General features: G+C 39.8%; 1 protein-coding gene across 4 annotated transcripts; it reads left to right on the top strand.

Annotated features, from left to right (window-relative positions):
• The first annotated feature begins 65 nt into the window (after positions 1–65).
• Positions 66–11269, top strand: FAM177B (family with sequence similarity 177 member B). Of its 4 annotated transcripts, none has more exons than XR_005990588.1 (6): positions 68–194; positions 5270–5623; positions 5939–6005; positions 8239–8336; positions 8633–8887; positions 9057–11269. XR_005990588.1 is itself a non-coding variant. In XM_041773306.1 (5 exons), the coding sequence occupies exons 2-5, from the start codon at positions 5450–5452 to the stop codon at positions 8813–8815; spliced, it is 522 nt and encodes a 173-aa protein (XP_041629240.1). In that variant the 5' UTR covers positions 66–198; positions 5270–5449; the 3' UTR covers positions 8816–11269. The 4 variants fall into 4 exon arrangements, 2 of the variants coding, with proteins under 2 accessions (XP_041629240.1, XP_041629239.1); XR_005990587.1 differs by having other exon boundaries at positions 8633–9207; positions 10072–11269; XM_041773306.1 differs by having other exon boundaries at positions 66–198; positions 8633–11269.
• Positions 11270–13098: the final 1829 nt, after the last annotated feature.

Raw genomic sequence — 13098 nt, 5'->3', positions numbered from 1 at the left:
TTCCCACAACTCAAACATGCCCCACCCCGTAAGACACAAACACTAGAACACTTCCACGTCAGCTTATTTGAGGGCTCGGTGTGGCCTTGGCCGAGTTTCATGGATTTATCATCTACTGAAAAACTTCCAGCACTTTCAGAACCAAACACAACGAATAAAAGCAACAACAACAACAAAAAAGCAAAAGGATGAAGGTAGGTGAGTTGCTTTTTTAAACATGTTTTTATTTCCTTTTGATTATTGTAGGTTATGCTTTATCTCTCATGGTGCTGACAATTTGGTCTTAAACACCAAATTACAATGGTTGCTTTTTGCTGCTCTTTGGCATCAGACACTAAATGGTAACAACTTTTCTATCACTTGCTGAGGCTTTTTTGTGATACAGTCACTAAGTCAGGCAGGGAAGACCCTGTGTGTTGTTCAAGTCTCCTTAGAAGACCCTGTGCTGCCCTCCCCCATCCATCACCTTGCGGCAGAGACAAATTTAACCCTTGACGGGCCTTGTGCAACTCTCAGCACCTTAGACAAGGACATAAGTTCCGCATTGTACCAATAAGATCTGGCGATTTATTCACATAGACTGAAGGGAACAGAGAATTCTTTTCTATGTCCAGGGTCCTCCGGTTGGACTAAGAATTACATTTACATGAGACAGATTAACAGGAGGGGGAAAAAAAACCCCAAAGGTTTATTACATGCACACAGAGACCCAATAATGCAATTGAGACCCAAGGAAATGACCGAAGCAGGCAGTTTTTATACTTTGTAGACAGAGAGACAATAAATCTGTGAAGAGTTGAACGGACGAACAAAACTTGCGGAGCTTCAGTTAGTAAGGAACGGAATTCTAAACAGAATTTAGGCTGGGATAGTATAAATCAGTAAAAAGGAACAAAGGTTGTTTGTGCAGACTTCTTGGCTCTGCATTTTCCACCTCTGGTGATGGGGAGGTCTCTCTGCCTCCTGGTCCAGGAGGGGGACTTTCACATAGATTTCCTGCTTGCTGGGGGAACAGAGGCGGCTCTGGGCGTCCTTTGCACAGGCTGGCTCTTAGGTAACTTTTAATCAAAATAATCAATATGCCATAGTGGCCCATCTTGGGGCAGCCTGCCCTTGGTCCTTACAACACATACGTGTATGAATATTCACATATACATAAAACATGTGTATTTCTGGTCTCAATTGTTGCTGATCGGAGGTTGGCCACTGGTCTAGTTGCCATTCCTTTGTGAGCAATCTGCCTTCTCTATTGTAAACTTGAAGCTTTCCTGTAATTCCCATGATCTAGGTTTGATTTCATTATTATTTACCCCTAGTAGTATTCTTCATGTTTTCTATATTTGAGGACTTATGTCTTTCTTCAAATATTGAAAATTCATAGCCATTATCTCCTCAAACATTATGTCCCCTATTCTATCTACTTCTGAACTCCCCAATCAAGTTGTATTGAACTTTCTCACCCAGTCTTCATCTCCAAACTTTTCTTTCCTGTAAATGGAATATATAACCCTTTATCCTGTGTTATGAGAGATTTGTCACTGTTGAGTCTACATCCCAGGTTGACTATATATTCCGTTCCTAGAATTTCTGATCAGTTCTGTTCCAAATCAACCTGTTCCTCTTGGGTATTATGTTTTGCTTCCTTTATCTCTTTGAATATATGAGCCATATTCATTGTCAAACTTTGTGTCATTCTATTATCTAACTCTTGGGTGAGGACTCTCCCAATTTTTTCATCTGCTTACCCTTCCTCCAGATGGTTGGTTTCTTCCTGTGATCTGTAAGTTTTTCATAATGTGTCCTCAGCAAGTGTTTTTAGTGGTGATCCAGTGTACCCTGTCTGGCTGATGTTGCCCTCCAGGGTGACTTTGTGCTTGTTTCCAACAAGTTCTGTGGGTTATGCTGCCTTTAGGTCCTGCAGCCTCACTTCGGGTCCTCATAGCACAGGTGGACTATGAATTTGGCTACAGCCAGCATTTGGTATTGGCCTGGCCTTCCAATATTTTTCACAGGACTCATTCTACCCATTTTGCCAGAAGATGACAAATTACTTTGCCACTTTTGTAAAGCAGTAGGCTGTTTTTCTAGTCCATATTTTATTTTTTTTAAAGATTTTATTTATTTATGAAAGAGAGAGAGGCAGAGACACAGGCAGAAGGAGAAGCAGGCTCCATGCAGGGAACCCAATGTGGGACTCATCCCGGGACCCCAGGATCATGCCCTGAGCCGAAGGCAGACCCCCAACCACTGAGCCACCTAGGTGCCCCTAGTCCATATTTTATAGATCAAATTGTACTTTATTATCTTAGCTTTATGCAGGTGTTTCACGTTGGCTCCTCACACTCACAGGATCTGTGATTTGGGCTCTCCTCTCTGCACAGGTATTAAAGCTCTAGTCCCCCCCACCCATTCCCTTGGGATGCCTGGGTGGCTCAGCAGTTAAGCATCTGCCTTTGGCTCAGGTTGTGATCCTGAGTCAGGAATCAAGTCCTGCATCAGGCTCCCTGTGGGGAGCCTACTTCTCCCTCTGCCTGTGTTTCTGCCTCTCTCTCTGCGTCTCTCATGAATAAACAAATAAAATCTTTTAAAAATATATAAAACTTTAGCCCCCACGACTATACCTAGCTCAGAAACCCTCAGGAATCACGTTGGCTTTAGCTCACCCTTAGGATTTTGAGTTTCCCTTCTTTTGCTGACACCTAGGCTTCTTTCCAGTCTCTCTTACTGCCTTAGCACTGCTTGATTTAATATTTTTGTTTGCGTAATTTTGTGTATTTGGAACAAGAAAGAAGTCTTTCACATTGGCTCAATCTACCATATTTGCTGATATCATCTTAAAATATATTAAGTACTAATTAAGACAATAGTGTGTACCACATTAAAATAGTGCCTAACATATACACTATTATGTGATAGGTACTTAAAAATAGCTAGCTTTACTAGACACTTGCTATTTGCTAAGAATTCTTCTAATTCCATGGTGTGTCTTTATTCATAAAATTCTCATTTTATAAGGTTGGTACTATATTCAAACACACACTCAATCGTATTATCCTTATTTTATAGATAAGGAAACCAAAGCACAGAGATAATAAGTAATAGGATATTAAGTGTAGGCAGTCCAGCTCCAAAACTTGTCAGCTTTATTGAGATATGAACCACTACTGAGTGTGGAATTTGATTTGACAAATGTAGATAGTTGAATAACCACTGCTACAATCATGACATCTGTTAACACATTTCTATCACCCCAAAATTTCCCTTTTGTCCCTTTGTAATGGTCTCTTCCCTCATCTTCCCTCCCCTACCAAACCACTCATCTCTTTTCTACAACCATAATTTTGCCTTTTCTAAAATGCTATTTAAATGTAATCATTTAATACACAGTGTCTGGCTTCTTTCCCTTAGCATAATGCTTTTGGGATCCATTCACAGTGTTGCAAAATTAGTATCCAATACTTTTAATCACGGAGTAGTATTCCATTGAATAGATGGATCACGTTTTGTTTATTCATTGATGGACATTTGGATTGTTTTCAGTTTTTACAAATAAGGCTGCTATCAATATTCACATACAAATCTTCAGGGGGATATACGTTTTCATTTCTCTTAGGTAAATATCAAGTTATGTGTGATATTGTGATTTATAATAAATATGTATTGTGGTCTTCCCACTTCTAACACAAGGCTTCTAAACCCTTGAGATTTCCTAAGTGTGGAGAGAGACAAAATGTCTCTTGATACTTTAATGAGGACTTTTTGACCAGGGCTGGTTGTCAGGGGGAACCAACACATGATTAGAAGGTTGGGACTTTCAGTTGGCTGAGGCTGAATTTATTGTCAGTGCCCAGTGGCCAATGATTTAGTCAATCATACCTTAGTAATGAAGCCTCCATAAAAACCTAAATAAATAAATAAATAAATAAATAAACAAACAAAACAAATAAACAAAAAAACCCCAATAAGTAACAGGCTGGGAGAGCTTCCAGGTTGGTGAACATGTGGAGCTTCGTTGAGAGTGTTGTGCTCAAGGAAGGCAGGAAGCTCTGTACCGTTTCCCCATACCTTGCCCTGTGTACTTCTTCTATCTTGCTCCTCCTAAATTATATCCTTTATAATAAACTGGTAATCTAGAGTAAACGGGTTTCCTGAGTTCTGTGAACTGCTCTAGCAAGTTAATCTAACTCAAGGAGGAGAATGTGGGAACCTCTGATTTATAGACAGTAGGTCAAAAATACAAATAACAACCTGGGCTTGTGATTGGCCTCTGAGTTAGGGGAAGAGGGACAGTCCTATGAGATATGATGCAACCTGTGGGTGGGTAGTGCCAGAATTGAGCTGATTTTTAAGACATCCAATTGGTGTCCTGACAATTTAAGAATTGCTTGTTGATGGGGGAAATCCCTCCACAGCTTGGAGTTGGGTCCCAGAACTGGAAGAGCACGGAATCACAAAATTATATGGTAGGAATATGTTTAACTTTTAAGAAACTGCCACACTGTTTTCCAAAGTGGCTGTGTACCATTTTGCATCCCCACTACCAACTTATGAGAGTTTTTTAAAATTTTTTTAAATTTTTATTTATTTATGATAGTCACACAGAGAGAGAGAGAGAGAGGCAGAGACATAGGCAGAGGGAGAAGCAGGCTCCATGCACCGGGAGCCCGACGTGGGATTCGATCTCGGGTCTCCAGGATCGCGCCCTGGGCCAAAGGAAGGCGCTAAACTGCTGTGCCACCCAGGGTTCCCCAACTTATGAGAGTTCTAATTGCTCCACTTATTCCTCAACACTTGGTATTATTAGTCCTTTTAATTTTAGCCTCCTAGGGAGTATGTTATATCTCATTATTGTTTCAATTTGCATGATTAATGATATTAAGCATCTTTTCCTAAGTTTAGTTGGCACTTGTAAATTTTTGATAAAGTGTCTATTCAAATTCTTTGCTCACATTTCAATTGAGTTGTTTGTCTTTTACTTATTGAATTGTAATAGTTCTTTACATATTCTGAAAAGAAGTCCTTTACTAAGTATATTGACAATTTTTTTCTTCTCTGTGTAAAGTCTGCACTCTTAGTCACTGCATATATTGCCCCTCACTATTTATTGAAATAATTGGGAAATTTCCACAGGTTAATGGCCTCTTCCTAATAGAATTTGTTGGTTTTATCAATAATAAGGGGTAAGGGAACCGTGTTGAAATTTTTGTTTGGAGATTTGAAGTTCACATTTTCACTACTAAATGATTTTTTTTTTTTCATTTTGGTGCAGAAATGAACAGTCCTTGTTGGATTTGAAGAACTGATGAGGTCATGCTATGATTACATCTGAATTGTCTAGCTTTACCATCCATTGAAAATAACTAGATACCTCTCAGCTTTATAAACGCTGCCTCAGGGCAACTTGCCCTAAAGTGCCCTGTTTCCAATTCACTACGTGTCTTATTTCCTTATGGAAAAAGACAATTTCCAGAAGTCAGAATTAGAGAAGAGTGGATCTTCTAAAAGAACTACTCCCAAAAGAATTATCCATTTCGTTGATGGAGACGTCATGGAAGAATATAGCACAGAGGAGGAGGAAGACGAAGAGAAAAAGGAACAGGAAACAAAGTCAACACTTGATCCTGTAAGCGTAGAGTATTGATACTAGTGAACATGGGGGTGAATGAATGAGCGGTAAAGACAGGCAAGGTTTGTAGAAAATATAATTTTAAGCCAATTCTTTGTTCCCATTGGGTTGTTTTCTAGATCCATTTATAGTCAACTGATAATTTTTATAACCTTACATTTCTCCTCTTTGAGAAAGAAAATGGAATATAAATATAAATATATAAATATAAAGCATTTTGAGACCTCTACATGAAACACTCTGTATCACCACTCTTGTTATCAAGTAGTCTAACTTGATTTCTCTCTCTTTTCCCTCTTTTTTTTTTTCCAGTCTACACTTTCATGGGGGCCCTACCTATGGTTTTGGGCAGAGCAAATAGCAAGCACCTCATTTTCTAGTAAGTACTGCCAAGGTTATTTACTTATTTATTTTGTCCAAAATACTCAAAGATAGACTTACAGACCCTCAGACTTAGTTGGGGCTTCCAATAGTTTAATCTACTCCACAGCATCTTGGAGAAAGGGGATGACCTGGTCCCTTCTCAATCTATGCTTGAAGATTCCCAAAGGCATAGAACCTAATACCTTCAGGCAGACCTTTCCAGCTCTTTCTGACTCTTTTTAGTAAACACTACCTTACATTTTGTGTTCTTTTAAAGTTGTTCCTATTGATCTTAGTTGTATTTCTTAAGACCATATAAAACAAGTCTAGATTTCCCCTTTCATAGGACAGAGTTTCAAATATTTGAAGATAACAGCCTCTCACCATCCCCCCTTGACTCTTCACCTGAATAAACTTCCAAGTTTTTTCTTTAACTATTGTTGTGTGACACAGTTCCAAGTCCCTTCATCATAATCACTCTATTATGAAACAACTTTATTGATGCTTCCCAGGGACATAGTGAATGGCCTAAGTGGCTGGCTATTTATAACACATGAAATACTAAATTTTATTTTGCTCGATGTACACCAATTTTCTTTAAAACACGATTGGTGGCATCTAATTACTGATTCTCTTCTAACTTGCATGATTATATGTACAACAGGGAAGAAATGACTTTAAAATTTTGAGAAATTATGAAGTATAGCTATAGCTCTGAGGAATTGATCTTCATTCATTCATTAAGTAAACATTTATTGAGTGTCAATATGTGTTTGGCACCATGCTGGTCCCTGGGATACAAAGACAAATGACAGTCTTTGCTTTCAAGGGACTCAATATTCAATGGATATTATAGGCTAGGAAGCATGCCTATAATTACAATATGTTGCCACAACTGCCAGGGTAGAAGGAGCATAGGGACTACTGATGGGGTGACTCAATAATGCTGACATATGGAGGCAATACCTTCAGATGCTATGAAAGTATGGCTAAGGTCAGCTTGGGGACTGACTGTGAAAGTCACTGGGGGTGGAGGAGAGGATGAAGGCCTTTAAATTACAGTAAAAAAGTGATGATGGGGTGATTTAGTCAGATGGTAGGAGCCTTAAAAGAGCAAGTGCTTTCACTTTAGGGTAGAGGGTTAGGAATTTGGAAGTTACTTTGGGAATACAGTGAGATACCAATCTTACCTCAACCATAACACACTGACAGAAAAAATACATCTGCCAGAGAGCTCTGTGCTTTATTTTGGTCAAGACTAATTAAAGAGGTGAAATGTTTTGGAGGTAGAAAGCCTTAGGAGATTAGGTCAGGTGAAAGCAGCAAAACCCAATGCAGTTAATATGAGAATGAGAAGAAGAAGAGGTACTGCAGTGATTTCCATGTTGGGCTTTGACTTAAGATGGCAAAGTCAGGATGCAAGGGGAATCAAGCTGCCTTCCAGGTTCCAAGCAGAACTGTAGCATTCAAGTGCATCTGCGTGGGGGCTTCCAGCTAGTAGTGGAAGCATAAATATGCCAGCACTCAGCACCCTGGTCTCCACACAGAAACTTTGGAGAGAGCTAAACCCCAGATGAAGCTGTAAGTAATGTTTCTAATTTAAAATTCTAGTTGGTTATGAACAAGAAAACTTCCTAAGATTTATTCTAATATTTTAGAAACTTCTCTTATATCCATTTACCAGGCATGGTGACAAATGAGCAGATTAAAGAGCTAGATATTTTTGAAAAGATAAACCCATTAAAAATGGGGAGCACCATTCTGATGTGCTATATGAGTAATACACCAAGAGGCACAAGTGGTCATGGGGATCAGAAAATTGTGTTATGGGATAGGGGTGGAGTGTCAGATATCCTATAGTTTTAAAGGGTAACATTTCTAGGAGATACTTCAGGAAACCACTATTAATGCTAAACCTTTATCCCTAACTTTTACAACCAAAGCATCTATTCTGATTGCCCAGGACCAAATGCTGTACCTGGTAGTAAGTATTTTGAAAATCTCTCCTGACATAACCAATATGGAAGGGACAGTTTAGAAGTAATCCCATGTGAAGATAGAAGATTTAACAATTCCTTTTAAGTCCTAGAACTTTTTGAGAGTTTGGAGCAATTGCAATATTTTTTCAGCCTTGAAGGTAAGTGTAGTAATGGGTCACCTGCAGGCATGTTTAAACTCTTGTCCCCTCAACTGACACTAAGGTTTACTTTTTACTTCAGCTTACCAAAAGTGCTTGTTCTTTCCTTTAGCATGTGAATTCCTCGGTGGAAGATTTGCTACCTTCTTTGGCCTTAATCAACCCAAATATCAGTATGTGTTAAATGAATACTATAGGACACAAAGTAAGGTATGTGACATCCTGATGGAGGATACCAAGAGCCCTGATGTGGGAAGATTGGTTGCTTCCACTTCAATATAAGTTATTTTCCTACCAGGTAATCATGTACAATTTCACCCCAGGACACTTCTGATTTGCCTTTTCTGTGTAAAGTCAGAATGTCATCAGATGGGGTATAGAAGTTGGTTGAACATGAAGCCTGAGATTGCCTAGATAAAGAAGCTTCTCACAGGGGTGACTCTGCATGAGGAGTTCAGAGGTATTTAGTTTACAATTAAACTTTGCTATCTTTCTCTCCATACCAGGAAAGTGACAAGGAAAGTGAAGGGGATGGATCAAAGGCCCAGCCAGCCAAGATTCCTAATGAAAGGTGTCACCTGGAAGCTAGGGGCCAAGAGTATGGAACTAGACAACAGGACATCGTAGAGGGTGTTCCTCAGTGGAGCGCCTTCTCCAGGGAGGGCCTGGCAGCAGATTTCAGCTCATAATGGCCAGCAGGACTATAGTTCCTCTGGATGTCTGTTCCACTGCTATTGGTGACCATGACCAAAGCACCACAGGTAGTGCTCCTGAGCTGATCTGTGATTTATTCAGCAAGCAATAATGAGAATTATGGATGCGTTCTCAATTTTATAAGCCCCCCAATCAACTCCCACCCCCTGCTTCCGCCCAGCAGTGATGCAAGTCTTGCTAGTCAGTTATGAACTCTTATTATTGATGTTTGCACAGAAATGCAAATGCCTTAAGGAATTTGGATCTGGCAGTTTTGGATTGAAACTCTTCATCATGGGGCTCGGGTACAGAAAAAAAGCTCTCTTCCCGAAGATGCTTCAGGACATTGTGAAGTCTAAATAAGTCCCCTTTCAGCGTTTGATGTAAGGTGTGTGCTTCCCCAAAGCCACCCTGGTTTAGTTGGGGCTTGCTTTACAATAAGCAAACATTGCTAGTAACTTTGTACATCAAAGTCTTTGAGGATTGGGTGCATTTTCCCCACACACAATTAAAAAAAATATCTAGGCTCTAGAAAAAGTATTTGAAAAAAACAGATGATTTTGTTTATTTGTCAGCAAAATTTTAAAACCTGGGAAGATCACACATGGAAATCATAGCTAGATATCACAAATTGTGCTGGCCAGAGGTCGCTGGGATATAATAGAAAAACACAGGATTTGCAGTAATAAGACCTGAGGTCAAGTCTCAATTTTATCTTATACTAGTTGTGTGATTTTAGGTGTCCAGATTTCTGAGCCTTAGTCCCCTTCTTTGTAAAATAGGGGTGGCATATATTTATTCCTCAAGGGTTATTGTTAAACAAAATGATATAAATGTGAAAACACTTTTAAAACTGTAAATATTCAATGTTAACGCTTCCTTAATGGCTGTTATAGACTGTTACCTTGAAAGTCTCCAAAAAACCATGCCTTCTGGAATTCATGCCATGGTACTGTCCCATTTACATTGACCCTGGGCTTGGCCCCATGACTTGTTTCAGCCAATGAGACAGTAGCAAAGGTGATGCAAGTGGAGGCTTGATGAGCACCTGCAGATGGAAACCTGTCATCTTAGAAACTTCACCTTGTGGGCACCTGGGTGGCTCAGCCAGTTAGGCATCTGCCTTCTGCTCAGGTTATGATCCTAATGTCCTGGGATGGAGTCTCACATTGGGCTCCCTGCTCAGCGGTGAGTCTGCTTCCCCCTCTGCCCTCATCCCTGCTTGTGCTCTCTCTTTCTCTTTCTCTCTCAGATAAATAAATAAAATATTAAAAAGAAAAAGAACTCCACCTTGTAAAGGGCTTGACTTCTCAATAATGAAAGGCCACATGGAAAGAAATTCCCAAGGATGAAAGACTCTCGTGCATTCCAGTCCCAGCCAAGCTCCTCACCAAATGCAGCCACATAAAGGACCTCTTTATCCTACGTGGAGCAGATGAACCCTGCAGCTGAGTCCAGTCAACCCACAGAATCACGAGAAATAATAAATCATTATTGTTTTGGAGTAGTTTGCTATGTAGTAATATGCAGCTGAAATAATAGCTCTAAGAGAAGGGGAACTTGGAATTGATCTGATATAAAATCTAGAAGAAGGCCTGGAGAATAAGGCGTTGTTGGTTGAATATATGAGAATAAGACAGGTTTTGTGGCATAATAGGACAACTCTAAGACCTCAGTGATTTGAAACAACAACACTTTGTTTCCTTCTCATGAGAAGTCCACTGTCAGTTCAGGTGGCTTCCCAGAGTGCTGGCGCAGTGGTACCTGCATCTCTGATACTACGATTCCTCCAGACTATGATACATTCAGGGCTGCTGAAGCAGAAGTGGAGTGGGCAGTTAAGCACTCGCAATCAGCGTCTCCACTAAGAATAAAACATGTCACTTTTGATTATATGTTTCTTCCACCACAGCAAATCACATGGACACAATTAACTTCAAGGGGTGTGAGCCTCCTAAGACAGCTGAGAAGGGGAAACACTTTCTTCCAGCGGCAGTACGGGATAAATGACAGACTCAAGCATCGATATGGTATTGATTTCATCTCAGCTCTGTCGCCCCTTTGTAACCCGATGGCCCTGTGCAAGTGACTCAACTTCACAACGTTCTGATGTATAAAGCAGATTTGATACAGGCAGCAAATTCAATTTGGACTAGCTTATGCGACAAAAAAAGAGAACTTTTTGGAGGGGTATTGAGGTATCTTATGCACCCCAAGGGCGCATAAATTTCAGTACATCTAGAACAAATCTAATAAACACATACATGAGCAATACTCTCTCCATTTCTCATCTTTCTTTCCTGTGAGGAAGAAAGATCACTCCATAGCTCTTTTATTTTGTATTTTTTTATTTTTAAAGATTTTATTTATCTATTCATGAGAATACACAGAGAGGGGAGAGAGAGAGAGAGACAGAGACACAGGCAGAGGGAGAAGCAGGCTCTATGCAGGGAGCCAGACGTGGGACTTGATCCTGGGTCCCCAGGATCACGCCCTGAGCTGCAGGCGGCGCTAAACCGCTGAGCCACTGGGGCTGCCCTATTTTTTATTTTTTAAAAGATTTTATTTATTTATTGCAGAGAGAGAGAGAGAGAGAGAGAGAGAGAACATGAAAGCAGTGAGAGGAGCAGAGGGAGAGGGAGATAATCTCCAGCAGACTCTGTGCTTAGCACAGAGCCCAACGAGGGCCCTAAGGGCCCTAATCCCATGACCCTGAGATCACCACCCTGAGCTGAAACCAAGAGTTGGACACCCAATCGAATGAGCCCCTGAGGTGCCCTAGCTCTTTTATTTTGTAATCTTTATTGAGATATAACTGATCTATAATATTGTATTAGTCTTAGGTGTACGACCTAATGATTAATATTTGCTTGTATTATAAAATGATCACTACAATTAGTCTAGTTAACTAACATCCACCACACAGAAAAATTTTTTTCTTGTGATGAGAACTTTTAAGTTCTACTCTTTTAGCAGCTTTCAAATATACAATGTTATTAACCATAGTTATCATACTGCATCATTACATCATCATGATTTATTTATTTTATAACTGGAAGTCGGTACCTTTTGACCACCTTCACTCATTTCACCCCCCTCATCATCCTCCACCTCTGGCAAACACCAATCTGTTCACTCTATCTACGAGTTTGGATTTTTCTTGTTGCTGTGTGTTTTTAATTGATCAGTTTTTAGATTTCACATATAAGTGGGATCACATGGTATTTGTCTTTCTTCATCTGACATATTTCGCTTAGCATAAAAATGCCCTCAAGGCCCATCCATATTGTTACAAATAACAAAATTTCCTTTTTTTCATGGCTACAAAATATTTCACTGTGCAAATATATATGTGTATGTGTGTGTCTCTGTGTGTACCCTGTTTCCTTTATCCATTCATGCATCGAGGGTACTTCCGTGTTTTGGCTATTGTAAATAGTGCTGCAATAAACATGGTGCGTATATGTTTTTGATTAGTGTTTTCATCTTCTTTGGATAAATGCCCAGAAATGGAATTGCTGAATCATGTAGTGGTTCTACTTTTCAATTTTTGAGGAACCTCCATACTGTTTTCCATAGTAGCTGCACCAATGTACACTGCCACCAAGAATGCACAAATGTTTCCTTTTCTCCACATCCCCCCCAACTCTTGCTCTTTCTTGTCTGATACTAGACACTCTAACAGGAGTGAGGTAATACCCCATTGTGGTTTCAATTTTCATTTCCCTGATGATTAGTGATATTATGCGGTTTTTCATATATCTGTCGGCCATCTGTTTGTCTTCTTTGGAAAAATATCTATTCAGATGCTCTTTCCACTTTTTAAAATTTGATTTTTTGGGAGGGCTATTGAGCTGTAGGAATTCTTTATATATCTTGGACATTAACTCCTTATAAGATACATGATTTGCAAATATTTTCTCACATTCATGGGGTTGTCTTTTCATTTTGTTGATAGTTTCCTTTGTTGGGAAGAAGCTTTTCAGGTCTAAGTAGTCCCACTTGTTTGCATTTGCTTTTGTTGTTTTTGCTTTTGGTGTCAAATCCATAACATTTTATAACTCACCTGTTCAAGTCACTGCCCCTCTGTCCCAATTCCAAGCATACAGGACATAGAATTTGATCAGGCCTTTGGCTCAGGTGACCATCCCTCATCTGATCAGTTGTGACCAGGGAAGTGGAGTCATGTAGCAACAACATGAATATAGGATCTACTTCTGAGTGAGCAAGATTCTCAAGAGAGGAAGATTAAGGTGAAGTAGGCAGACACACCCCACGA

The sequence above is a fragment of the Vulpes lagopus genome, chromosome 11 (genome assembly GCF_018345385.1).
Source record: "Vulpes lagopus strain Blue_001 chromosome 11, ASM1834538v1, whole genome shotgun sequence".
NCBI lineage: Eukaryota > Metazoa > Chordata > Mammalia > Carnivora > Canidae > Vulpes > Vulpes lagopus.
The sequence above is the reverse complement of the archived record's forward strand: the minus strand, read 5'-3'. Positions and strand labels throughout refer to the sequence as shown.

Coding starts and splice junctions, on each gene's coding strand:
- FAM177B (XM_041773306.1), top strand. CDS start 5,450: ATGGAAAAAGACAATTTCCAGAAGTCAGAATTAGAGAAGAGTGGATCT. Junction 6,006..8,238: donor AGCAAGCACCTCATTTTCTA/GTAAGTACTGCC, acceptor TCTTTCCTTTAG/CATGTGAATTCCTCGGTGGA. Junction 8,337..8,632: donor ACTATAGGACACAAAGTAAG/GTATGTGACATC, acceptor TCTCCATACCAG/GAAAGTGACAAGGAAAGTGA.